Raw genomic sequence first — 27,264 nt, forward strand, 5'->3', positions numbered from 1 at the left:
CAACACAACATACATTTAATTGCTGGTGTTTATTGAAGTTTATTGTTGATTAGTTTCAGTTGTAGATTTAAAAGAAAATAAATTGATGAGATTACGCAAAACAACAGCCATATATCCAAAGTTACCATATATACCATAATTTACTAAGTTTCACAGTTAACAGAGGAAAGGAAATCCAAAACCTTAATTTTATTGTTTTGTTTTTTTTGTTTCTGAGAAACTCTAATGTTTCTTCAAATGTCTAAGACACGTCTGATCTTCATGCTGATGGATTTCATACCAACAGCATGACTGCTCTTCCAGTGGTACCAAACATTTCCAATGGCAAAAATGGTGGGATCTTCCCCCCATAAATACACACCGTTGGGGTTTGCATAGTGACAGGTATTGTACCAAAATGCCCCGAGATACTGTTTGGAACAGTTATTCTCCCAGGTGTCTTGGTCTTTGTCAAAGGTGGAGAACTTCTGTCCATTATGGTAGGTCAGAGAGTCGCCTGCAGAGAGGAGAAACATCATTGATGATATCAGGTGAACATTTACTCAACTGAGTGTGATTTCTTGAATGTGAATGAAAGTGTCTTACCTGCTCCTCCATCCTTGAACCCTGAAACATGCAGTTTATACCCATCAGTTTCACAATCCACAGAGAAGGACGAGTACAGAGCAAAACCCTTCCTTCCAGTGAAGTCCTCCAGATCCACTCTCAGCATGTACTTTCTGTTATGTGTCAGCTGGTACATGTTCTCCAGCCCTGTTCACACACACACATGAAGAACATGTTCAACCAAACACATGATCATCCACACAAACGGACACACGCTGTGAGATCTTACCCAGCCAGTATTCGCTCTCCACATTCCCGAATCCTCTCTTGTACTGATTCCACGGCCGATAGAAATTCACACTTCCGTCCATTCTCCTCTGAATCACCTGTGATGGGTTTATATAGAATATATGATTCATAATGTATGTTCTGATGTGTGTGTGATGATCTAAAGCAGGGAACGGCAACTGGCGGCCCGCGGGCCAAAACTGGCCCGCCAGCAATATTTTCTGGCCCGCCGGATTATTTTGGAAGTCCTAAATGCTGCACAAAACTCTTCCACTACTTGAGAAAAGCCGTAGTCGCGCGGCGATTTCACCGCCGCATACTGTGTGAAACGCCCATAGGGAATCATGCGGCGCGGGATTACATTTTAAAGTATAACTGTGCGTTCACACCGGACGCGAATAGCGCGTCAAATTCGCGCCTGCCGCGTCTAGATATACGCTTGACCACTTTGTGTCCATTCGCGCGTCAAAAGACGTTAGCGGTCAGAACTCTGGTGTACTTTGGACGGAGCGGGCGGTCTGACTGACAATAGCCCACTCGCACTCCCGACATCTTTTGACAGCGTATCCGCACTTAATTCTGACCACCTGTACATCCGCTCTGAGGAGCTGTTTGGTACTGAAACCATTGTCAGTCAACAACATTCTTTTTTTGCAAGGATGTTTGAAATAGTTCGGCAGAAAATAGCCTACTTCATTTCGTCAGTAGGGCAATATGATTTTCGTTTATGTTGCTTAGAAATTTGAGTGATAGGCTTTGTCCTATTTAATTTATGTTATTTATATTTCTTTTCTTTTTTTTCTGTGGCATTTTTTTTCTCTGCTGACAGCACAATGTTAAAATAGCCTACTATTTATATTGACACGAACACAATTTTTGTATAGCATTTATAATTATTATAGGCTACTTAATCTCCTCCTTTCCGTTAGAGACATTTGAATGTGAGATTATGGAAACGAGATCTAAATTTTGTGGACCCGTCAGGTCGGGAAATAAAGCGGGTGAACACCGAGTATATTTTAAGCAGTAGCTGAATAGAACCTTGTGGGAGCGGGACGGGGAAAAAAAACAGTCCCGCGCAGACCTCCTTAAACCTTAGGTGTGTATGTGTGTGTCCCCAAATAAATAATAATAAAAAAAAAAGGAATAAAGTTCAAAAGTCGGACTGTACGGAATGAGGCATGATTGCTATTCACACCTTTATTAAAATGGCTGTAATCTGTTACCACAATAGTACTTGATCTGTTTAAAATGATTTCCTTGATATATGCATAAGGTGTTAAATTAAAAATTAAAATAAAAATTTGTCTAATCCAGTAATTCATTTTTTTCTATTTTTGATCTGAGCACAATCAGAAAATCAGAAAATTCGTTTTTTCATTTCAGTTCAGGAAATAAATAATGGAAAACCAAGTCGTTTTTCATCTTTTTATTTTTATAAAATAAAAAGAGTATATATAAGAGTATTGAATTTGTATCCATAGGCCTACTCCGTGTAGCTGGCCCGCCATCTACTGGCTAAAAAAAATATTGGCCCGCGGCCAAAGTTACTTGCCGACCCCTGATCTAAAGTCACATTCATACCGTCCATGCTCCGTTGTCTTCATCTTTCCCATCTGAGATCATGTGACAGTAAACCCAGACAGGAACGTCTCCTGCTGGATAGATGGAGTAAATCTCACTGAGCTTTTGTCCTGCTTTATAAAGGTCAGAACAGTCGGCCGGCATTTCTCCATCCTGACTGCACCCGCTCACCAGAACAACAGAGAGAAGAACCTCCAAGAACACCATCAACTACATGAGACAGAGAGAAAGAGATGAACATGACACTGAAATAAAGCTGAATCCCTTTCTATGAACGTAGACTTATTGATGAACTTGCTACCATCTTCTCAGCCTCTCCTCAGTAGATCACAGCAGAGATTTGTTTTATCTAGACAAAAATAATAAAAAAAAAATTATATTATGTCCGTTTTCTTAAAGTATAAATGTCTGAAAGTTCTGTGAGGTAAATGAAGAATAAAACAGTAACTCACCGTTTGTGTTGTTCAGTCTAACACAAACACTCTTTATATATCTGTCAGATTCTCAGACTCCTCCTCTGTGTTAAAGAGGAAATTTACTTTACAATCACCTGCATTTTGGATGCAAATGAAAAAGGCATCTGTCATCCTTGATGGAAGTTAAACATGCGGTGACGGACACAATTGTATTTTATATATTTAGTAAATCTGACTATATCCGTGTGATTATCTACAATTTGTAGTTTGGATTAATTCCATCATGATTAATTATCATTTTGGGTGTAAATGTGGTCTCTCTCATAATCTATATTAGATTTAATGAATGTTCACTGTTTTGTTTGACATGCTGTGCTTACAGTGATTCAGCTATATTCTGAATACAGCTATATTCTTATTATGATTATTACACCTGAATTGAAGTCTATGGCAGCATATAAAAGTGTTTGGTTAGAAGTTGTGACATTGGCACATAGATAGAGCAGAGTCTGAACATTGACCATAGCAAATTTGGAAACTATCTCAAACCCTATACCGCCACCAATGGGTCAAATAAAGCACTCATGTTAATGCTAATATCTTATGAACCATACGTTTTTTTTGCATCTTATACAAATTTTGTCTAGTCTGCCTAAACGATGCTTAGTTTCGGAACAGCGCCAACTACTGGACACGAGATAAGAAAAAAAATGCTTTTTTTAAGAGTTGAGTTGAGTGATACCCAATTTTCATGTCGGCAATTTTGGGCACCACTCTTTTTGTACATAAAATGCTATATTTTGTGAATGCTTTGACTTATCATTGTTAAAGTTTGCATGTGTTATCGCTACAGTGCCCTGAAGGTGCCTGAGAAGGTTGGCGCCCACACCGCCTAGAGGAAAAAACACATAAATATATGTTTATAACTTTTGTTCTGACTGATCTTTTATGACCTAAACTTACATTTCTCTAGACAAAACTTGCCATGGTTTTCCATTTTGATTCATCGCTTTAACGTCTTTTTGCAAATTCTTTCTAGACTGTTTACCCGATTGGAATGAAACCACTGAAATAATAACCTGTGTGGTTAAGTTGTTAAGCTGTTAAGCTGTAACAAATTAGGAAACAAAACATTTTTGATTCTCTATGCCAAAAATTTTTTTGTCAAACCTTGGGAGTGCCATGTTTTGTAGTGCACAAAAATATAAATAGCTATAACTCTTAAACATCATAATATATATTCACAAAATTTGATGCACTTCCTGGAGGACAGTCCTCGGATCCGCCTTCTCAAGAGGCTGTGGGCGAGAGCGCCGGCTAGAGTGCCCCCTGGCGGCAGCCTTCTTAGACCTTGAGCGGCAAGGGAGATAATGCCTGAAAGCTGCTGATTGCTTTTTCAACTCCTGGAACCTGTCGAGGGCCGCATTAACGGCGTCGCCGAACAGGCCATCAATGAGGAAAGCCTTGTCCTTCTCCTTGATGCCCAAAAGATTAAGACACAGGTGCCACTCCGTAGTTACCAGGGCTGCAGTGGAGATGGCATGGGCCGTCTCCTTGGTAACCCGGAGAGACAGGTCTGCAGCTTTACACAGCTCGGCAATATCATCAACTGTAGGTCCCTCGCCCCTTTCAAGGTCTTTTAAAAGGTCTGCCTGGTAAGCCTGCAAGATAGCCATGGTATGCAGGCTTGTACCAGCCTGACCCGCTGCCATATAAGCTCTGCCCACCAAAGCAGATGTAGTATGGCAGGGTTTGGTGGGCAGCGGCGGGGCTTTTAGGGATGACACAATATCAGGGGAGAGGTAGCTGGCCAAAGCCTCTTCCACCCCAACATGACATCATGACTTTGCGTAAACATACACGCCACTTTCAAGTCAAGTGGCGTGTTATCTATACGCATTTTGAGCTATCCGCGTGTATGTCCACGCCGAAACGAACCGTCATCTTCCGCGTGTATAGACATGTGCCGGTATTCGGTAATGCGATAAATCGCGGTAATGAATATGCACGATATTGTTATCGCGGGCACTTCAAAATACCGTGAAAAATAATAGATCCGAATTTAGATTTTTAGAACGCGCATTATAGCTTATTTTCCATCAACCGCTTAAACAAACACTGCGTATATGCTGCGCGAAACACGTGCGCACTCTGATGTAAACAATCGCCACGTGTATAAGCATGCGGCCGGTGCGCACTTCTAGTCTAATGTAAACAGTCCTCACATGGAGAAGCAGCATGGTGGAAGGAGGAACGCCACCGCCTACAGTCTATGGCCGCCGCCGATCTATCCGGATCCATCCCGCTTCTAAAAGCAGAGCTGCCAACTCGACGCATTCAGCGCGAGACTCTTCACACGCTCACGCCACACATCCGTTTTCTCACGCAGAGAAAAATCGCGGAGCAAAGAGGACACGAAGACCGTCAAACAAGACAGAGCAGGTTACTTTTGATATGAAACAGGCGAACAATTGTGTCACAGAACGTTACATTTAAACTATTTAATGACCAGCAGCATGTTAGATGACTAAAACATATAGATAAAGAGGAGTATTTTGCTGAATATGTGCACTGCACTTTTTTACATATTTATTATATTTTTTACGTGTGTCATTACATAATTGTTATTATAATGAAAACCACATTATATTTGATTTAATTAGTTATTTGTAACCTTTAATAATACCAGCTGATAGGGCTCTATATATGGTTACATAGCATTATGTGAGATATTTTATTTTTCATGAGAAAAAAATAACATGTGGGCTATCTACTGTAGCCTTCCTAATATTTATCCAAAATTAGTCAATATTGAATCAAGATTTAAATCAAATCCCAAGTATTGAATTGAAATCGTTAAATTTGTGTTAAGCAATACAAACAGTAGCCTACCAGTCATTGTACCATGTAATCATTGTAACATGTTGTCACTAAACTTAATAAAATTCAGTTTATTTACCAAATGTTTTGACAATCACAATTACACCTTGTGATGCAAGTTTTATTTTATTTTTTGCATCCTCCCCCCCCCCCAATCCATTTGTTTCTCATGTGCAATTAAAATATCGTGATAATACCGTATACCGTGATAAAAGATCACTCAATTAATCGCAGCATGAAAATGTGATACCGGCACATGCCTACGCGTGTATGTCTACGCCGTTAAATGTCAGAGTGATTCCGCGTGTATGTGTACGCCGTTAAATGTCCGAGCGAAACGAAGCAAAATGTATATCTACATCTGGGGAGCGATTTTTTTTTTTCCTAGGATGGTAGGGGAACACTCATAAATGGTATTAACCCCAGTGACGGGTAGGTTTAGGGACGGGGTTGGGGTAGGTCATATACATTTATATATACAGTAATGTAACGTTAAGTCAACGGCATTGATAAACACGCTGAAAAGCGATTATGCGTGTTGATAGCATGCCAAAAATGGAAATACGAATTGGCGTGTCATACATACGCCATTTCATGAGATCAGTCTGTCCACCCGCAACATCATCCCATAGCCGTTCTCCTTAGCCCCCACTGTAAACTGTGCTGCAGTAAGCGCTTATCAAGCTTACCTCTAGCCTGCGGTTCCTGCCTTTTGTGTGGCCAACTGATGTTTAGTTTGAGCCACCACACAAGTCACAACCTCCACAAGCTCCTCATACACTGGTGCACTCTGAAATGGCAAGTTTCCATCGAGATTCCCCGCCATGATGCTGAACACATCTACATTTGAATTGTATAGCTGCAGCACCGGGCCCTCAACCCGTAAGAAGCCTTGGAGCGGGCTTCCGCACGGGGAGTGGTGGGATTGGAGCTAGCAGATGAGGACTGAGAAAGTGCCAAAGCAGTCTCAATCCCCTCTGCCAGCTCCATCTGCGAGCCCCGCAATCTGAGCCAACACGGCGCCTCAACGGACGCGGGACCCGAACCGCGGGGAGCGTGATCCTGACTGGCTTCATTGAAAATGGCCAGGCAGGAGCGCAGCACTCTGATAGATAGTGCTTCACAGTGGCCGCAAGCAGCCCCCTCAGACGCGTTACACTAAGAGGCGTTCCCCATAGACGCAGTGCGAATTCCCTCGAAAGGGAACATGGCCAACATCGGCCAATCAGGATCCAGAAGTTATAAGAAAATGTTAAAAGCCAATTGGAATTAAATTCAGTGGACTTATTTGACACTTGACCTAGGTGGATTGTGGAATAACAAATAACAAAAAATGCTGTTGTGATTTAAGGCCATTTAAATTGTTTTACATAATGTAGGCTTTCTCAGAAACAGAAGAATCTGTTTCTTCTGCAGCCGTTTGCTGTAAAGAAATGAAACTTTAAAATAAATTTTGGTTCAATTGTAATTCCATTTTTAAACATTTAGCCAAAAATAATCGCCATAATGCTACAACCAAATTTGATGTGCTTTGTGGGCTTGGTTGGGCCCAATAATTGCTGCATACAGCTATATTTTGGAATTTTTTTGGAAAATGTTCAAATAAATACATATGTTTATTGATAATAAGTCATAATCCACATCCAGACATACCCATTTTACCTAAAACCACAAAGGATTAGGGGATTAGGATAAGGCACAAAGGATTGGGCACAAATTCCATTTCCCCCTACAGCACATCCTGGACCAACATAATCTCATCAAACAAACTGCAGTTAAACAAAATATATAATCGTTTTGATTCATCATAGATTAATGTTTGATTTTGATGTTTGTCATCTTGGAAGATCAGCTGACTGCCATGACCTCAGAGCCCAACACATTGTTCTCCTTTCTTTGCTTAAATCCATTTTGTGCTCCTGGAAGAGTTTACCAGAGATACAGTATTTTCAGTTCTCAGCATACCTTGCATGCAACTGGGTTGCAAGTGTATATGTTTTAGAACAGGATAAGAAAAGCAGAGACATTTTACTGTTTAATGTTCTTTTCTGAAGGGGGTTAGACAGGATTCTGTACATTATAGGCTACTTTTAAACAAAGAATATATGATGATAGAAATGCAGAAAGGTCTGTGAGGGTTTGGCTTTTATTTAATATTTTAAAGGTGGCCCTCTTGTGGTTAAAAAACAAAACTTGATGCATCATCTCCATGTAGCCTTTACAACATTTCAAATCCTTCAGTTCCCTATCAGTCAGTCATCTTCGACGTTACACCAGAACTGAACTGACGAATTTGGATCTCGCCTGACAGCCCAATCAACTTAGATTGTAAACTAAACGAGCCAGTGGACATTGCCGTGCCAGATTGGTATCACGCACCCTGCTTGCACTTGCACATTCAAGCTTTCGCCTTGAAGCCGAGCGTTTCATCGATTTTGCTCTGCAATCATCCGTACGAGTGTTCTACAAACCCGGAAGAAGCTCTGCAGAGAGTGTTGGTGTGACAGCGCGTCAGCGGTGGTCTCCACCTCTGCATTTATTACAGTTAAACTAAAAGAGTTCCTGTGCACACAGCAGCCTTCCAATAGTCTTGCGCGCTGTGCAACGACCATTCCCTTTGAACTTCAGCATTATAAAAGAGCTATTTCCCTAAAAGAGCAATCACGAGTGTTGTGATGTCATTTCACCCGTGTGTTTCTGTATGCTGTCGTTACCTGGCTCCATCTGACAGCCCCGATTGCTACCTCATGTGTTTGGGCTTAAAGCACGCTGAAGTGGCTTTTGTGGATGAGTTATGTACCTATTGCAGGAAGATGACCATCGCAGTGCTGCTGTCAAGACTTGAATACCTCAAACGAGATGGAGTCCCCGCTGACATGCTCCAATCTAGTTCCTCGGCTACTTCATTGAATACATGTGTGATCGCCGAGTTTATCTCAGTGGGCCCCCAACTCCTCTAGCACATCGCAAGCTGTGGAGCTTCTGGGTGAGATTTCTGGTCTCACGGGGGGCCTAGCATTTCATTCGGGGCTCCGGCAGAGGATCAGATATCGATTGCTACATCGAAGGGTGGGATAGAGTCCTCCAGGGATGAAGATTCGGCTGCGTTGCCCCCTTCGGGGAGAGTGGCGTTGATCGAGTCTGACCCAGAGCTGACGGTCATGTTTTCCCGGGCCGGTGAGATTGTCGTGCTCCGTGTCCCGAATGCTTGAGGCTGGACAATAGGCTAGTTGCACGTGGCCGCCATTTTGGATTTCGGATCAGCAAGTGTTGGGTTGGACACTTCCGGTTTCGCATTACGCCCGGTGCAGGGAGCCGGAGAAAGCCGAAATGTATCTTTTATAGTTGTTTATAGAATCAATTATCACTTAAAATACTACTAAGATCCATATTACTATCACACGAGCCAATGGCAATTAAATGCACGGATGCATAGTCAGAATTGAATGAAATACAACTGTTCACGAACAGAAGATTGTATTTGACTCATGCTGCATACACATACGCAATGACAATTATGCCTACTGTAAATATAGAGTTACAACTACGATTAGAGTTGTTTGCATAAAATGCACCGTGAACATTCACACGTAGAGCACCCTCTACAAGGCGCGTCTACACTCTGAAGTTGAACCTGTTCGTTGAGTGGTGCTCTTCTCACCGAAAAGACCCCCGGAAATGCCAGATCAGAGCCGTGCTTTCCTTCCTGCAAGAAGGGCTGGAGCAAAGGCTGTCTCCCTCCATCCTGAAAGTGTATGTTGCTGCTATCACTGTACTTCACGATGCAGTAGATGGTAAGTCTGTGGGGAAGCACGACCTGATCAGCTGGTTACTGAGGGACGCAAGGAGGTTGAATACTCCCCCCCTTCACCTTGTACCCTCTTGGGACCTCTCCTTGGTCTTGTCAGCCTTGCATATAGTGCCCTTTGAGCCACTGCAGTCAGTAGATTTTAAGATCTTATTTCTTAAGGCGGTGCTCCTGACTGCACTGGCTTCTGTTAAGAGGGTGGGGGATCTGCTGGCTTTTCCTGCTGGCCAACTCTCATGTAATCCTGAGACCCCGGCCGGATACATGCCCAAAGTTCCCACCTCTCCTTTTAGGGATCACGTGGTGAACCTGCAAGCGCTGCCCCTAGAGGAGGTATTACAAGCTCTGTGTAGAGCCTGTGTTCTCCCGTGTACTCGCCACAAGCAGCCAGTAATTTTGGGGACCCGCTCTGTGTTATGCTTGCAGTGCCACTCCCCTTCAAGGATGGGATACATGCACTTATCTGCTCCACAGGTGTTCCTCCAGCACCCTCGGCAGTCAGACGCGGCAGAGGCATCAGACGCTAGGTCTAGCACTCGTGTGTATATCCAGTAGGTCAGCCCTTGTGCTAGACTAGGTGACCAGAGACCTTCCATATGTAGCACTACCCTAATGGTCAGTCCATATGTCTAATCTCCACATGGTAACTCCCTACGGCCAATGGTGTCTGTAGCGTCCCTTTTTGTTTAGAAATGGGTCCCCAGTGTTATCCAAATAGCCTCACCGTGTGGGTAAGAAGGAACAGCAGTGATCGACTTTCTCTCTGCATTTAAGCCCTTTCCTTTCTTTGCCCCAGCAGATGCGGGTGCAAGCTCACTTCCTTATATACCTGCTTCATGGGGTGGCATGCGCAATGCAAATCGCGCACGCCAATGTCCATTGGCTCATTTAGTTTACACTCAAAGGTGATGTAACATCTCCATTCTCTCCTTCAGGGAACGGGGGTTACAAAAGTAACCTAGACGTTCTTACCATCTGTGATGGCCGATGATGTGGCCACACAAAAGGACGGTAACTGAGATCCCATGCATACACTGTCAAAATGAATACGCTATATCTACTGAATAAAATTGTGGCAAGAGATTACAAGCAATATTATTCATTAAATGTAACAAATTAGAATATAGTAATAATTAATCAAATTAATTCCTTAAAATGTAACCATTTAAAATGAGTAAAATTGACAAAAAAAAAAATTTAACAAAAATATCTGAATAACAGACAGACGTCAAAAATGAATTAAGAACTCTTTCTTTTTTATTGCCAACATTGAAGACACCTGATGTTAACGAGCAGAATCACTGAAGGAGAACTGTCATTTTAAGTCACCATTATGGTGATCAGTGTTTGTTTTAGTTGGGCTCTTCACCCTTAAATCATTAACTTTAGATTTTGTTTGGCTGCTGTACCTGAGTTATTACAGCCAGATGAATAAATAGAAAAGGTGATCTGATGGGGTTGGTTGTGTTTTAGCATAATCATTATTTCACAATCATTTGACCTGAATCACTGAACTCATATAGAGCCCAATTTCTGAGTTAGGTTTACTTTATTAATTATAGCAGCACTGTCCTTGTACAGTATAATATTTTTTGCCTTTTCAATGAAATCCATTGAAATCAAATTTTTTTTTATGTAGGCACACACAGGCATCAAGAATTGGCATATGAATCTCAGCAATGGTGACAAACAGATCACCTCTGATCATAAGCTCATTATTTATTCATGCAGCAATGCATGATGGGAGCTAAGAATGAGTTTTGATTGGTGGCACCCAGAATGCACTGCAACATGCTTTATAATTGTCACCATTGTTGAGATTCATAGGCTGATTCTTGATGTCTGTGTGTCTAAAAATTAAACAAAACAAAAAAATAGTTTTTTTTTTGGTATATGAGAAACTTTTAAGAAATTATTTGTATTACATTGTAAGAGTTAAAAATATTATGCTGTACAAGGACAGTGCTGCTATAATTAATAAAGTTTAGAAAGTTTTATGTTCTTTTTCATCCGGTGGGTAGTATTGATTTGTATTGGTGGGATTAGTATTGAATTGATTGCTCTGCTACCAGCCTCTGTCACGTACCGTGTGGAGCTTGTGACTGGAGAAGGCAGTGTCGCTGTCAAATCTGTCCCTGGGAAAAGTAACGTTGCGCCTAATTGAATAAGGAACTATGTTTCGCTACCAAATTTTCAGTAGTAGCGTGTTACACTACTTTTTGCTCCAAAAAAGGAGTTACGTTACTGTAACGCGTTACACACAACACTGATGAAAGTTATATTTATAAGCTGAAAAAACTGCCTATGAAAAGTACAATAGTGCATTATTAGGATGTGTGTTCACATATTTACACAGAAAGCTGAAAGTCATGTGACCTGTATTTTATTTCAGGACATTAAATATTGGTTCATCCTTTATCTTTGAAAACAAACAGTGCTTATTGTCTCAATAACCTGATATTAAAATATTTAAAAAATAAACAGTGCCTTATGAACATATTCATATCGTTTCATTTCTTTCACATTTTGTTATGTTGCAGCCTTATGCTAAAATGCTTTATGCTTTAAAATGTTTAACATCAATCCATCCCATAATGACAAAGCATTATGAGAAAGCACAAAAATATCACATTGCTTACGTATTCAGACCCTTAAAATCAGTACTTTACATCTGTACTCCATTGAAGCACCTGTGATTACAGCCTCGGGTCTCTTTGGGTTTGATGCGACAAGCTTTGCCCTCCTGTATTTGGGGATTTGATCCTCTTGATCTCAGTCAGGTTTGACAACCATTTTCAGAGCACTAGAAAGAGTTCTGTTCATCCAAACTTCTGCCAGTTTAGACTTATGGAGGCCACTGTGCTCTTGTGAACCTCATTGCAGCAGAAATTTAGTGTAGTTTTTCCCAGATCTGTGCCTCGACACAGTCCTGTCTCTGAGCTCTGCAGGCAGTTCCTTTGATCTCATGACTTGATTTTCGCTCTGATATGCATTTTCAGCCTTTAGATCTTATCTCGGCAAGTGTGTCTCTTTCCAAATCATTTCAATCAGATGAATTTCCCACAGATCTACTCTGAAACAATGTGTAGAAACATGTCAAAGATGATCCAGAGATATGTGATGCACCTGAGATAAAGTTTTTTTTTTTTTTTTTTTTACACATTTGCAGTCTAATCTGTTTTTTGAACAAAAAATGTAATAAACATAAAAACATAATCAGATAGTGTTTACTATAATTTACACCAAGTAACACCGGTAAGGCTTTGTGAAGATTAATTAGACTGTTAAAAGATGGGCTAATGAAGCAGAGCGAGATTTAAAAGCCTGCATTGATCGCACTGACTGGAGTGTTTTTGAAGCTGCTGCCACCGATCTGGACGAGCTCACAGATACCGTATCATCATACATCAGTTTCTGTGAGGATATGTGCATCCCTACCAGGACATTCTTATCATTCACTAATGATGAACTATGGTTAACTGGGAAACTCAAACAGCTTTGTCATGACAAAGAGGACAGAAGTTGCAGGAGGAGTTGGTGGATGAAACAGCAAAACAAAGACTAACAAAGGAGATCAGAGTGGCTAAAAGAAACTACTCTGAAAAGCTGAAAAAACAGTTTTCAGCCAACGATCCAGGTTCAGCCTGAGGAACATCACCAAGTACATTGTACTGCAGGTTTGAGAAGCGCAGTCTCACACCGCACACCCGCTTTGCCCTCCTGCCATCCAACCTGCGCTTAAGGTCTGTGTGTCGGGTCTTCAAAAAACAGAAGACAAGGAAAGCTTCAGGCCCAGATAGTGTTTTACCTGCCTGTTAAACGTCTATGCTGACCAACTGGCCCTGTAGGATTGAAAATAATCCAAGATATTTGAAATGAACCAAGACATTTGCTTTACTGTTTTCCACCCCCTCTTTCTACCACAAGGACCATTTGGAATTCCTAAAGGCACAGAGGGGCTGATAGTGATCAAGATGTGTGTATTTTGGGGGTCGATGAATTGTCACACCTTTAGTACGGTGGGGGAAGTGTAATTATCTGATTGGTCAGTTTGAATGTCTCACATTTGAGTTTTAGTCACATGGTCAGGAAAGGATAAAACAACTATAACTGTTGCTCTGTCTCTTTGATGCTCTGGCTCTCTTATTCTCTGGGTCCCTTTCTTGGGGCTCTCTTCTTATTATTGGGTCTCTCTCTCTCTCTCTCTCTCTCTCTCTCTCTCTCTCTCTCTCTCTCTCAGGTCACATTTTACATGCTGGGTAAGATTAATGGTATAAGTTATCATCATCTCATACATCTATTTTGTAACTATTTTAAGTGTAACCATAACCATATTTTGTCATTAAACATTTTCAATTACAAATAATGTGCTAAATAGTTTTGATTTGGTATTGACTTTGAAGTGCTACATATTGCAATACAATATTGTCACTCAACGCTCTCCCACATATTAAGCTATTGTAACTGCGCTTATTGGTATAAGTGGCAGTGGGTGGAATAGACAAGAAATGTGCAGTTTTCTACCATCTTGCTAATAACGTTTCTTTAGTCATCCGGCAGTCTTGCAGCTTGAACTACTGCAGGAATCCACCCTTACAGCCCCAATCTTCAGGCAGATCTTCAACAGATTACTGAAGCAGTTTGAAGTTCCCTGTTGCTTCAAAATCTCTGTTATTATCCACAACCACCATGGAGCTGAAAAGGCGCAAAACAGTGGAGATGATCGTGGACTTCAGGAGAAACCCCCAACTCATCATCATGAACAGCACTGTGACATTCATGTTCCTGGGGACCACCATCTCTCAGAAATAGGACACTCACATAGACTCAAAACGACCCAGCGGAGGTTGTACTTCCTTTGTCAGCCGAGGAAGTTCAACCTGCCACAGGAGCTGCTGAAACAGTTCTACTCAGCCGTCATTGAGTCTGTCCTGTGTTCATCTAGAACTATCTGGTTTAGTAGTTACCAAATCAGACATAACTACAATGTACAGTCAGTACGGCTGAGAAGACTATTGGTTCCCCCCTGCCCAACCCTCCAGGACCTGTACTCTACAGTGAGAAAAATGGTGAGAAGTAAATCACAGTGAGAAGTAAATCATGCCGGACCCCTCACACCCAGCCCACTCTCTCTCTGAACTGTTGCCTTCTGGCCGGCGCTACAGAGCACTGAGCATCAGAACAGCCAGGCACAAGAACAGGTTTTTTTTGGCCCTCAGGCTATATTCAGTCTGAACAGTTAAAACTCTCATAACTGTACACCTGTTAATACCATATCTGTACATTCATTAAACTTATTACACAGAAAATGTATCTTTTCCAGTCTATATTTCTCACTGTACTATATTGCATTATTTAAATTTAGTTCTTCTTTAAAATAGTATTGTGCTAGATACAATTTTATTGTGTAATTCCTTTGTATGCCTGCACTGGAAGCACCTGTCACCAAGACAAATTCCTTGTGTGTGTAAATATAATAAAGCTCTTTGTGATTCTGATGTGTTTCCATTATTAACCACCAAACAACAATTACTGGCAGGATCTAAAAATGCCATGAAATGCATATTCTTGAATGAGGGCTCCCTCTGTTGATGGACAGCAGGGTTCACAGGCAGACTCATAGTGTGTATCGATCAGATGAGTTTGAGCTTGGATGGCCCTATGGTGTCAAAATCATTCCAGTGCACTGAAATATCATGTTTTCTTCACATATATTCTCCAAAGCTGACAGAAATAGAGGACAAGTATATATCCATAAAAAACAAAGAACCTTCAACATCCATGGAATCTTTTCAAAAGACAAAATCTTCTTTATAGTGGAAAAAGGTTCTTTAGATTTTGAAAATGTCCTTCATACTAGTAAAAAAATGGTTCCTTCAAGAACTGTTTACTAAATGTTTCTTTGGGGAACCAAAAATGTCATCTTAATTTGGCCATGTTCATACAGCAGCAGAATATGGCTGTTGTCAGTCTGGTATTTCAGTCCTTAATACGGTTATGGTAAACAGTTTGGTTATTTACAGGAGGGACAACTGCATTTTATTACAAACTCATTCCTGTAAATTTTAGGACTCATAACAGCATTCTCGAAAAACCCTAGGTCAAGGTCAATTTCTAAAGCACATTTAAAAACGGTTGAAGGCCAACTAAACTGCTGTACAATGAAATAAAATAAAATAAAAAAAGAATACACTGTAAATGAACAACAAACATTTAAAACCAGCAAAGAACCGACGGAACTACATACTAAAAGTTATGGAGAAAAGATGAGTTTTGAGACAGGGTTTGGACTCAGATAAAGTGGAAGCCATTCTAATGTGATCTGGTAGGTTATTCCAAAGAGTGAGGCCAGACACTTCAAAGGCTCTATTTGCCCTGTTCTTCAGGCGGGTTTTGGGGATCTTAAGGAAGAATTTGCCCTCCGATATTAGTCCTCTCATGGGAGTGTGTAAGGGTGGAGTAGATTTGTCAAATAACAAGGTGCTAGATTATTAAATGATTTGTAAACAAGGAGAAAGATTTTAAACTCGATTCTATAATGAATCGGCTGCCAATGTAGGGATCTCAGAAGCGGCGTGACGTGATCGAATTTTTTTTACAAACTTCTGTAGGCGGGAGATATGGGTCTTAGATATGCAGTAGTAGAGGGAGTTGCAATAATCCAGTTGAAAAGTGATAAAAGCATGGATAGCAGCCTCTTGTAATGATGCAGCGGACGAGGAGGGATCCATTTGCAGCTTTATTTAGAGTGGTCAGACAGGCAGGGTAAATCAACAGCAGACAGAACAACGGAGAGAACACAGAGCAGATCGGGGTCACAGGCAGAAGTCAGGGCAGGCAGCAAAAGGCAAAGTCCAATTAGCGATCCGGGTAAAGGCAGGCAGAGAACAATCAGGAGTCAAGATACACAGTCCAAGGTCAGTAAACGAGAACAGCAAACACAGGAATAAACGCTCGGAAATTGTACGCCGGGGCAATGCAATACTTCGCCGAGAAGTGGAGTGTGGAAGTGGCTTTTATGTGTGTGTGAATGAGGTGCAGGTGCGTGTAATCAGTGCAGTGCAGGTGTATGAAGTAATCAGTCCAGGTAGATGCAGGATGGGAATTGTAGTCTGTGAGTAAATATGATAGTCCGGTGTGGAGTGCCCTCTGGTGGCTCTCAAGGGCACTCCAGCTGGTGACCGTTACATAGCCCCTCCCCAAAGAGCGGCTTCCAGACGCTCAAAAACTGTCCAGGTGGGAGGTGGCCCGGAGGCGGATCCGGGGGCGGGATGGAGGGCCAGGTCCGTGGAGCGGAAGAGGACCTTGAGACTGCGGTAATACGGAAGGCCAGAGCGGAGCAGGCTGTGCAGGCGACCAGGGCGGAGCAGGCTGTGCAGGCGACCAGGGCGGAGCAGGCTGTGCAGGCGACCAGGGCGGAGCAGGCTGTGCAGGCGACCAGGGCAGAGCAGGCTGTGCAGGCGACCAGGGCGGAGCAGGCTGTGCAGGCGACCAGGGCGGAGCAGGCTGTGCAGGCGACCAGGGCGGAGCAGGCTGTGCAGGCGACCAGGGCGAAGACCCTTCGGGCAGCCACGGCGGTGAAGACCCCTCGGGCGGCCAGGGTGGAGACGACCACTTGGGAGGCGACGACCCTTCAGGAGGCGACGACCCCTCGGGAGGCCAGGGAGGTGACCATGGCACAGGAACAGACATTGGTTCAGGAACAGGAACAGACACCGGCTCAGGGACAGACACCAGCTCAGCGGCGGCCATCTTGTCCGAAAACACTGGCTCGGTGGAGACCATCTTGTCCTGAGACACTGGCTCGTTGGAGACCATCTTGTCCTGAGACATTGGCTCGGTGGAGACCATCTTGTCCAGAGACACTGGCTCGGTGGTGGCCATCTTGTCCGAAGACACAGGCGTGGAGTCGGCCATCTTGTCCGAAGACACAGGCGTGGAGTCGGCCATCTTGTCCGAAGACACAGGCGTGGAAAGAGGAAGAGGAACAGATTCAGGCTCAGGGTCAGTATCAGGCTCAGGCTCAGGAACAGATTCAGTCTCGGCGGGACGAGACTCTGGACGGGCGGACGTGACGTGAAGCTCTGGCTCTGGCTCGGCAGGACTGACGTGAAGCTCTGGCTCGGCAGGACTGACGTGAAGCTCTGGCTCTGGCTCGGCGGGACTGACGTGAAGCTCTGGCTCAGGATCAGGATCAGTGCGCTCTGAGCTTGACGGGACCAGCGGCAGCGAGGGCTTTGAACTGGGTAGGACCAGCGGCGAAGAGGACTCTGAACTGGTTAGGACCAGCGATGAAGAGGGCTCTGAGCTGGGCAGGACCAGCGGCGAAGAGGGCTTTGAGCTGGGCAGGACCAGCGGCGAAGAGGGCTCTGAGCTGGGCAGGACCAGCGGTGAAGGCTTTGTGCTGGGCAGGACCAGCGGTGAAGGCTTTGTGCTGGGCAGGACCAGCGGTGAACACAGCTCTGGACTGGCGTGAAGTGCAGGCTCGACTGGACTGGCATGAAGTGCAGGCTCGGCAGGAAGATACTCAGGCAGGAAGGTCTCGGTGAAACATGATTTATGCAGGATAGTCTCAGCGGGACGAGACTCCTGCACGATGGCCCTTATGGCAACACGTACTGACCTCAGCGGGGAATCAGCCACACTGGATACCAGTCCTGGACGATAATAGACCGATCCGGTGACTAGCTTGATGGCTGGCGTGACGGGGACGGTCTCTGGAAACGCCCCCTCAACAGTAGAGGGCTCGGGGAATTCTGCTAAGACGTAACGAGGCTCTGGACGGTCTGCTGAGACGTGACGGGGCTCTGGACGATCTGCTGAGACGTGACGGGGCTCTGGAAGATCTGCTGAGAAGTGACAAGGCTCTGGAAGATCTGTTGAGAAGTGACAGGGCTCTGGAAGATCTGCTGAGAAGTGACAGGGCTCTGGAAGATCTGCTGAGAAGTGACAGGGCTCTGGAAGATCTGCTGAGAAGTGACAGGGCTCTGGAAGATCTGCTGAGAAGTGACAGGGCTCTGGAAGATCTGCTGAGAAGTGACAGGGCTCTGGAAGATCTGCTGAGACGTGACAAGACTCTGGTGCGGCTGCCATTATAGGCACGGAAGTAATGGTGCATTCCTCCGCGCCCCCCATGGTGAACGCTGAACCAATAGTCAACAAGGCATAGTCCATAAACTGACTGAGCGATGAACGGGGACCCTCACGGATTAAACGTGATCTAAGCGGCTGATTAATGCCGTCACAAAAGAAATCTATGAGCACACAGTCCGGCATATCAGAACAGTAGGCGAGATCTAAATACTCTTGGATATAATCCTCAAGCGATCGAGAGCCCTGCTTAAGGGTTAATAACATTAGTGAATTGTCCAAACCTGGCCGATATTCACAGGGGAAGCCGCTGGATCCTTGTAGTGGCGAAGTATTCTGTAATGATGCAGCGGACGAGGAGGGATCCATTTGCAGCTTTATTTAGAGGGGTCAGACAGGCAGGGTAAATCAACAGCAGACAGAACAACGGAGAGAACACAGGGCAGATCGGGGTCACAGGCAGAAGTCAGGGCAGGCAGCAAAAGGCAAAGTCCAATTAGCGATCCGGGTAAAGGCAGGCAGAGAACAATCAGGAGTCAAGATTAGTGATGGGACATTTGAAGCGAGGCGTCGGAGCGTGTGTCGAGAAAAAGTGGGCGTGCCAGATGAAGCCGCGATTCGAGGCTTGTGTTGTTAACGTGAAAATCACGTGACTAATGACAAACGAGGCCTCGGTTTGTGTGGATACGTCATCGGTTCGGTCTGAGTGTCGCTTCCGGATAAAAGGCGGTTCGAAACTCACGCCTCCTTGTGGGTGTTGCAGGAGTAGTAGAAGCAGTTGTAGTAGTGTCAGTGTCAGAGAGTCAGAGAGTTAGATGATAACTGTTGTGTCATATGTGAGGGCTGTATATTATTACATTATCAGGTTAGAATAGTTATAGTATATTATTATTATAGTAGGCCTAGCTATATTATAGTCTTGTTATATTAATTAGATAAGATTATTTGGATTGCTCTGGATTTTTGCATCTGGACTGGACTGCTTTTTGATTTGGATTGCCTTTTTGGATGTGTTTGCTTTTTGTGACTCTTCTTTTTCCTGGTAATGGACGAGCAAGAAAGAGGAGATCCTCCCCTGTCTGGGCTCAACTGAAGCATCAGTGTCCTCATTTGTACCACTGCCATTTTTACGTTCCCCTGCATCCCCTGTTCCTTGTGAAAGGATATTTTCCAAGGCTAGAGAGATTTTGTCCAAGAAGAGGAATCGTCTAAACCCCAACACACTTGAAATAATTCTGTTTCTCAATAAAAAATCTATTGTAATCCTTCCTTCCGGACTATTCTGTTGCAGTTTACTTGAATCTGTTATCTATAATCTGCTAAATGAATAAATGTACTTTATTACACTCCCTCTAACATAAGCACTGCACTCAACACAGTGTCACTGTTGTCGTTCATACTGTCACTATCCAAACAATTTATGAATAATTAATAAACTGTGTGTGTGACTCTGCACAAGTAAATTCAGACAGAGAAAGATACATATTTTATATTATACACAGTAATGGACAAATGTCTGATCATATCTTTTTATTATTGCAAATGAAAGGTTACAGACATCAACAGTGAGTAGCCTACAAAATAAATAAATAAATATTTGTATTTATAAAAATATTTTTATAAAATATACATTTAAATAAAAATATACAAATAAATATAAATATTTATTTGTATATTTACATTACAAATAAATATTTTTATTTCTAAAAGTATTTTATAAAATATAAAAAAAATTATTAAAAAAACAATATATTTTTTTATAAAATTAGGGAGGGAGGGGGGGCGTGGCTCTGAACACTGGTTCAGAATGAATGAATTTGTCTGCTATTTCTTTGCACAGTAGCTAGGTGTCACTAGTGAGCAATTCTGAATGAAGCTTCGAGTAATGAACCTTTGGCTGAAGCAATGGACTGCGAGGTCTCAGTGGTTCAGGAAGCCTCATTTTGCCATCACTAGTCAAGATACACAGTCCAAGGTCAGTAAACGAGAACAGCAAACACAGGAATAAACGTTCAGCAATTGTACGCCAGGGCAATGCAATACTTCGCCAAGAAGTGGAGTGTGGAAGTGGCTTTTATGTGTGTGTGAATGAGGTGCAGGTGCGTGTAATCAGTGCAGTGCAGGTGTATGAAGTAATCAGTCCAGGTAGATGCAGGATGGGAATTATAGTCTGTGAGTAAATATGATAGTCCGGTGTGGAGTGCCCTCTGGTGGCTCTCAAGGGCACTCCAGCTGGTGACCGTTACACCTCTAGATAGCCCTCAGAAAAAAGGTTTGATTTTTAGAGAGAGAGAGTGAAGATAGAAGAAACTTGAGCCTACGACAGAACTGAATTGTTTGTCAAATTTCAGACAGTTGTCGAATTCCTCACCCAAATTATGAAGGATGGATGAATAAAAAAAAAAACTAAAGATTGAGTAGATTTCGTGCCCCTGAGTTACTGTTTTATTCTCCAACATTTAACATAGACAGTCTGGGCATTCAGAAGTTCTTACAATTTTTAACAGATTTTTAGATCAAAACCTTATCTTTGCTGTGAAACTGCTGAGGAGAGATTGAGAAGATGGCAGTAAGTTCATTGGTTTCCTTCATTGTGTCAATCACATTTTTAGAGATGGTTCCACCTTGACTTCAGTGTGATGTTCATCTCTCTCTTTCTGTCTCTTGTAGATGAAGGTGTTTTTGGTGGTTCTTCTCCCGGTTGTATTGAGCAGTGACTGTAAATTCATGTCATTCGACTGTTCTGATGTCTGTAACTCAGGAGAAACAGTCAGTGGGATTTACTCCATCTATCCAGCAGGAGATGTTCCTGTCTGGGTTTACTGTCACATGGTCTCAGATGGGAAAGATCAAGACAACGGAGGATGGACGGTATGAATGTGACTTTAGATCATCAAACACACATCAGAACATACATTATGAATCATATATTCTATATAAACCCATCTCAGGTGATTCAGAGGAGAATGGACGGCAGTGTGAATTTCTATCGGCCGTGGAATCAGTACAAGAGAGGATTCGGGAATGTGGAGAGCGAATACTGGCTGGGTAAGATCTCACAGCGTGTGTCCGTTTGTGTGGATGATCATGTGTTTGGTTGAACATGTTCTTCGTGTGTGTGTGTGTGTGTGTGTGTGTGTGTGTGTGTGTGTGTGTGTGTGTGTGTGTGTGTGTGTGAATAGGGCTGGAGAACATGTACCAGCTGACACGTAACAGAAAGTACATGATGAGAGTGGATCTGGAGGACTTTGAAGGAAGGAAGGGTTTTGCTCTGTACTCTTCCTTCTCTGTGGATTGTGAAAGAGTTTGTACAAAATTGATATCCATTCATTACTGTAAGCTATAAGCTATGTGAGCACGTGGAAAACAGAATCCATACAGGACTTGTTTATTAGTGACAGTAGTCTTTAGGTGTTAATAAGAGTATGATCTTGCTTCAATTCCTACGTCAAATAAGTAAATTGAGATGTTCTCTTTCCATACAATAAAGAAGTGTATAGCCTATATATACATATATACATACACACACTTAGCTACAGTAACAGGGAATGTTTAATTTCAGGATTTTTTTTGGAATGCTCAGAGAACATTAAAAAGTAACATTTTCATGTTTGCAATTTGATCAAATGTAATGTTTACTTAATGTTTGCATAACCAAGAAAAATGTCCAAAACAGGAAAATCCACTGGATGCAGCAAAATGTGATGTAAAACTTTTTGATGTAAGACTTTTGCTGACAAATAAACAGGGATATCTGTGTTAAGATAAACTTACACGTTGTTTATTTGGGATTGTATTTATAGGGAAAGTAAATCAGTTTATGAACAGTTGAACTGAATTCCTCATTTACAGTTTCTGAGGTCTATTGTGAAGATAAACAAATCCACATCAACACATAATGCTTTTCATTGCTGGAGTTTATTAAAGTTTATTGTTGATTTGTTTCAGTTGTAGATTTAAAAAAGTGACCCAAAACAAAGAAGAAAATAATTGACGAGAGTACACAACAGCCATATATCCCAAGTTACCATATATCCCATGATTTTCACAGTTTCACAGTTAACAGAGGAAAGGAAACCCAAAACCTTAATTTTATTGTTTTGTTTTTTTGTTTCTGAGAAACTCTGTAATGTTTCTTCAAATGTCTAAGACACAGGTCTGATCTTCATGCTGATGGATTTCATACCAACAGCATAATTACTCTTCCAGCTGTACCAAACATCTCCAATGGCAAAAATGGTGGGATCTTCTCCCCATATATACACACCGTTGGGGTTTGCAGAGTGACAGGTATTGTACCAAAATGCCCCGAGATACTGTTTGGCACAGTTCTTATCCCAGGTGTCTTGGTCTTTGTCAAAGGTGGAGAACTTCATTTCATTATGGCCAGATAAAGAGTCGCCTGTAGAGTGGAGGAACATCATTGAGGACATCAGGTGAACATTTACTCAACTGAGTGTGATTTCTTGAATGTGAATGAAAGTGTCCTACCAGCTCCTCCATCCTTGAACCCTGAAACATGCAGTTTATACCCGTCAGTTTCACAATCCACAGAGAAAAACGAGTACAGAGCAAAACCCTTCCTTCCTTCAAAGTCCTCCAGATCCACTCTCAGCGTGTACTTCTTACGTGTCAGCTGGTACATGTTCTCCAGCCCTGTTCACACACACACACACACACACACACACACACACACACACACACATGAAGAACATGTTCAACCAAACACATGATCATCCACACAAACGGACACACGCTGTGAGATCTTACCCAGCCAGTATTCGCTCTCCACATTCCCGAATCCTCTCTTGTACTGATTCCACGGCCGATAGAAATTCACACTGCCGTCCATTCTCCTCTGAATCACCTGTGATGGGTTTATATAGACAGAGGTGGGTAGAGTATCCAAAAACTGTACTCAAGTAAAAGTACAAGTACTTATAGAAATATTTACTCAAAGTAAAAGTAAAAGTAATAATCTTAATAGTTACTTGAGTAAGAGTAAAAAAGTATCCAATGAAAAAACTACTCAAGTAGCGAGTAACTAGTTACTTCGGATCATATAGGCCTATATATATATATATATATATATATATATACATACATATATATATATATATATATATATATATATATATATATATATATATATGAAGACTTGATGCAAAAGCCTCTGAGTGCCATCTGAAATTTTCTTCTAAAACAATCATTTTTATCAAGCTCGTATATTTAAATTCAGTAATTTCACTTTAATGACAATTAATAGGTAGGCTACTTTTCATTGCCATTTAAGTGTGAACATAAACATACAAGCTTGATAAAAATGCTCTTTTGGAAGAAAATTTCAGATGGTACTTAGAGGCTTTTGCCTCTTAAGTCGTCATATATATAAAATATGATATTATTTAGATTTTGTTTATTTAAATGACTATTATTATCAGCTATCTTTGCAACAAAAACAGAAGAGAGACGTAAGCAATATTTCTGCCATCTGTATAGCTCGAAAATCATTGCCTGTCCTCTGGTTTGTATAATAGTAACTTATACAACTACATTTGGATTATTAGACAATGTCGAAATAAAGTGAATCTGCAGAGTGTTGCATTCAAAGGCATGTATTGACAGAGAAGAGTTAAGAACTCTTCACATGCGCTCATGACTGCTACTGAACCTGAACACACACAATGAAAAAAAAAAAAAAAAAATACATGGACGAATCTTCTTCTGACTGTTCTCCAAAATATAATCAAATGTATATTTCTGCAAGCATGTTTTAACTGGTTAACTATCTACGGCAGGCAAAGGCATTCGTTTTCAAGTCGAGTTCGCACGCCACTGCGCAATACACACACATACACACACACACACACACACACACACACACTACCGCGGGATGGCGGGTGTTCATAAACTGTGAACAATGGGAGCTTTATTTAATGTAAATTAATGTATATGTCCAAAAAACGGGTAATGTCATACTTTCTAGTATCGTGGCGTAATAATCTGTTTGGTTGTAAAATGTATTACCTGAGTTAAATGAAATCGAATATATCGTCCTGACTCCTGTGGAATCATTCATTCACAGACAGCTTACGAAGATGTTCAACTAATAAAGATCTTCATCGCTGGCAAAAATATGATGCATTTGAAGATTTGCTCTCACTTGACTGTAGCCTACTGTAGGTCCACTGCCACTTCATCTAACGCTCTTGATGTGCTTAAATCTTCCTGTTACGACTCCGAGTCCAGTGTGAATTGAAATCGCTTCAGATGATTCAGTGCGTGCAGGGAACTGAACAGAATCAGGAACTGAATCATTCAAACTGATTCGCGAACCGACTTAGACAGATCTGAACTTGTTTGATGAAGTCTTTGAACAGAATCGACTCAAAAGAGTGATTCATTTGTGAATTGAGCATCGCTCAAGTCCAGAAAAAAAGATACAGCGCGCTTGGAATAAACTACGCATTTAACAACACATATTGCATTAAAATAAAGTAACGAGAGGAACGTCGCCCAATGTAACGAAGTAAAAGTACAGTTTTTTTCATTAGAAATGTACTCGAGTGAAAGTAAAAAGTACCCACATTCAAATCTACTCTTAAAAGTACAATTTTTCTAAAAAAATACTCAAGTAAATGTAACGAAGTAAATGTACTTCGTTACTACCCACCTCTGTATATAGAATATATGATTCATAATGTATGTTCTGATGTGTGTGTGATGATCTAAAGTCACATTCGTACCGTCCATCCTCCGTTGTCATCATCTTTCCCATCTGAGACCATGTGACAGTAAACCCAGACAGGAACGTCTCCTGCTGGATAGATGGAGTAAATCCCACTGAGCTTTTGTCCTGCTTTATAAAGGTCAGAACAGTCGGCCGGCATGTCTCCATCCTGACTGCACCCGTTCACCAGAACAACAGAGAGAAGAACCACCAAGAACACCATCAACTAAACGAGACAGAGAGAAAGAGATGAACATCACACTGAAAACCCTCTCTAGAAATGTAGAGTTGTTGATTAACTTACTGCCATCTTCTCAGACTCTCCTCAGTAGATCACAGCAGATATCGGATTTATCTAGACAAAAATAACAGAAACATAAATTTTTTTTCAATCTAAATGTCTGAATGTTCTGTGAGGTAAATGAAGAATAAAACAGTAACTCACCGTTTGTGTTGTTCAGTCTGACACAAACACTCTTTATATATCTGTCAGATTCTCAGACTCCTCCTCTGTTACAGAGGAAATTTACTTTACGAACACCCAGATTTTGTATGCAAATAAAAAAGGCATCTGTCATCCTTGATGCAAACTGTACATGTAGTGAGACAAAATTGTATTTTATCTATTCAGTAAGTCTGACTGAACCTGGGTCATTTAGTTTATACCTACAGTTTGTAGTTTGGATTAATTCCATCATGATTAATTATAATTTAGGATGTAAACGTGGTGTCTCTCATAATGTGCCTTAGATTTTTTGACTGTTCCCTGTGTTGTTTGGTGTGCTTGCTGTGATTTAAGTGCTTGGCCCCAAATTCTTCTTTTGATTTTTATTATAAATATTCTTGAATGAAAGTCAATGGCAGCCCATAGACCTGTTTGGTGTGAAAAGTTGTGAAAATTGGCACATAGATAGAGGAGAGTCTGAATATTGACTGATCATTTTGAACCGTAAGACCTAGAAACTACACTTTTCCCCTGATTCAGGAGCTCATGCCGAGTTGAATGCATCCATGCTAACTAAAGTTTGCTCAGTTTCGGAACAGTGCCATCTACTGGTCGAGAGATATGAAAATGGCCTTTTTCGAGTTTGACCAAGTCACAAATTAGTCTCTTTAGATTCTGTACAACATGTAGAGTTGAGTGATACCCAATTTTTACGTCTGCCATTTATATGCTTAGAACTTGTGTTCTGTTTGACCTTTCATTGCCTGAAACTTTTCTCTTGTCCACCATTTTGATTTATTGCTTTAACCCTTTGATGCGTACAATCCATAGGCGTAATTTGTGGGTGGGACATGTCCCCACCACTTTTTGCTAAGGTCGATATTGTCCCCACCACTTTTGAAACATCTCGCGGCACGAATGTACCAATACAAATAAATAAAACATCTCCAGTTAACTAGTAGAGCAGAAATGTGTTGTTTTTTAAATCAAGTAATCAAAGTGCTTGTTGCTGCTGCGATCAGTGGCGCGGATACTGTGAGATACTCAAGAGTGGATATCTCTTGAGGCTCGCGCACAGTCCTCACTTGGACGCACGCTTCAATCCGTTGTGGAGACTGTTTTGTATAAAACAAGACGCTGGACGAGAGATTTATGCATGCAACTCTCTTTACTTTTTGGAAAAACCGGAACCGAACATTTCAGACCAAAACAGCTGCAACCTAAACATGCAGCGAGGCGTTACCAAACGAACACAGATTAATTCGTCCTGAGCGGACATAACATTTTCCCCTCTCTGGGGGGTTCAACTATGAAAGGTAGACACAAAGTCCTTCAAGTAATTGGGCCGTGCCCTGGCGTGCACTGGCCGTGGAGAACACACAGCTGAAGGTGAGGCGAACAGTGGTGTGGAAGCTGGGGAAAAGGGCAGCGACAATGATGATGGGGGGACTGGGTGTGACAACAAGGGAGTACCTTC

At 41.9% G+C, this 27,264-nt stretch overlaps 3 protein-coding genes across 4 annotated transcripts; 1 reads left to right on the plus strand and 2 right to left on the minus strand.

Annotated features, from left to right (window-relative positions):
• Positions 1-84: 84 nt before the first annotated feature.
• On the minus strand, positions 85-25,667 carry LOC309495453 (microfibril-associated glycoprotein 4-like). 2 transcript variants are annotated; one of them, XM_082165250.1, is made up of 5 exons: positions 25,647-25,667; positions 2,419-2,628; positions 836-932; positions 586-753; positions 85-496 (listed from the first exon to the last, which is right to left on the minus strand). In XM_082165250.1, exons 1-5 carry the CDS (start codon positions 25,650-25,652, stop codon positions 234-236), a joined length of 744 nt encoding a protein of 247 aa, XP_082021376.1. In that variant the 5' UTR covers positions 25,653-25,667; the 3' UTR covers positions 85-233. The 2 variants fall into 2 exon arrangements, with proteins under 2 accessions (XP_082021376.1, XP_082021377.1); XM_082165251.1 differs by lacking the exon at positions 25,647-25,667 and adding an exon at positions 2,720-2,737.
• On the plus strand, positions 21,268-22,642 carry LOC309495477 (microfibril-associated glycoprotein 4-like). Its single transcript, XM_082165290.1, has 3 exons — positions 21,268-21,483; positions 21,564-21,660; positions 21,795-22,642. The coding sequence occupies exons 1-3, from the start codon at positions 21,283-21,285 to the stop codon at positions 21,956-21,958; spliced, it is 462 nt and encodes a 153-aa protein (XP_082021416.1). The 5' UTR covers positions 21,268-21,282; the 3' UTR covers positions 21,959-22,642.
• Positions 22,512-25,778, minus strand: LOC309495455 (microfibril-associated glycoprotein 4-like). The gene is made up of 5 exons (XM_082165254.1): positions 25,647-25,778; positions 25,359-25,568; positions 23,383-23,479; positions 23,104-23,268; positions 22,512-23,014 (listed from the first exon to the last, which is right to left on the minus strand). The coding sequence occupies exons 1-5, from the start codon at positions 25,650-25,652 to the stop codon at positions 22,758-22,760; spliced, it is 735 nt and encodes a 244-aa protein (XP_082021380.1). The 5' UTR covers positions 25,653-25,778; the 3' UTR covers positions 22,512-22,757.
• Between the last annotated feature and the right edge of the window lie 1,486 nt (positions 25,779-27,264).

Source organism: Leuciscus leuciscus (assembly GCF_965113295.1).
Source record: "Leuciscus leuciscus genome assembly, chromosome: 3".
Lineage (NCBI taxonomy): Eukaryota > Metazoa > Chordata > Actinopteri > Cypriniformes > Leuciscidae > Leuciscus > Leuciscus leuciscus.

Coding starts and splice junctions, on each gene's coding strand:
- LOC309495477 (XM_082165290.1), top strand. CDS start 21,283: ATGAAGGTGTTTTTGGTGGTTCTTCTCCCGGTTGTATTGAGCAGTGAC. Junction 21,484..21,563: donor AAGACAACGGAGGATGGACG/GTATGAATGTGA, acceptor AACCCATCTCAG/GTGATTCAGAGGAGAATGGA. Junction 21,661..21,794: donor GGAGAGCGAATACTGGCTGG/GTAAGATCTCAC, acceptor GTGTGTGAATAG/GGCTGGAGAACATGTACCAG.
- LOC309495453 (XM_082165250.1), bottom strand. Junction 754..835: donor GGAGAGCGAATACTGGCTGG/GTAAGATCTCAC, acceptor GTGTGTGAACAG/GGCTGGAGAACATGTACCAG. Junction 497..585: donor GTTCAAGGATGGAGGAGCAG/GTAAGACACTTT, acceptor TCCTCTCTGCAG/GCGACTCTCTGACCTACCAT.
- LOC309495455 (XM_082165254.1), bottom strand. Junction 23,269..23,382: donor GGAGAGCGAATACTGGCTGG/GTAAGATCTCAC, acceptor GTGTGTGAACAG/GGCTGGAGAACATGTACCAG. Junction 23,015..23,103: donor GTTCAAGGATGGAGGAGCTG/GTAGGACACTTT, acceptor TCCACTCTACAG/GCGACTCTTTATCTGGCCAT.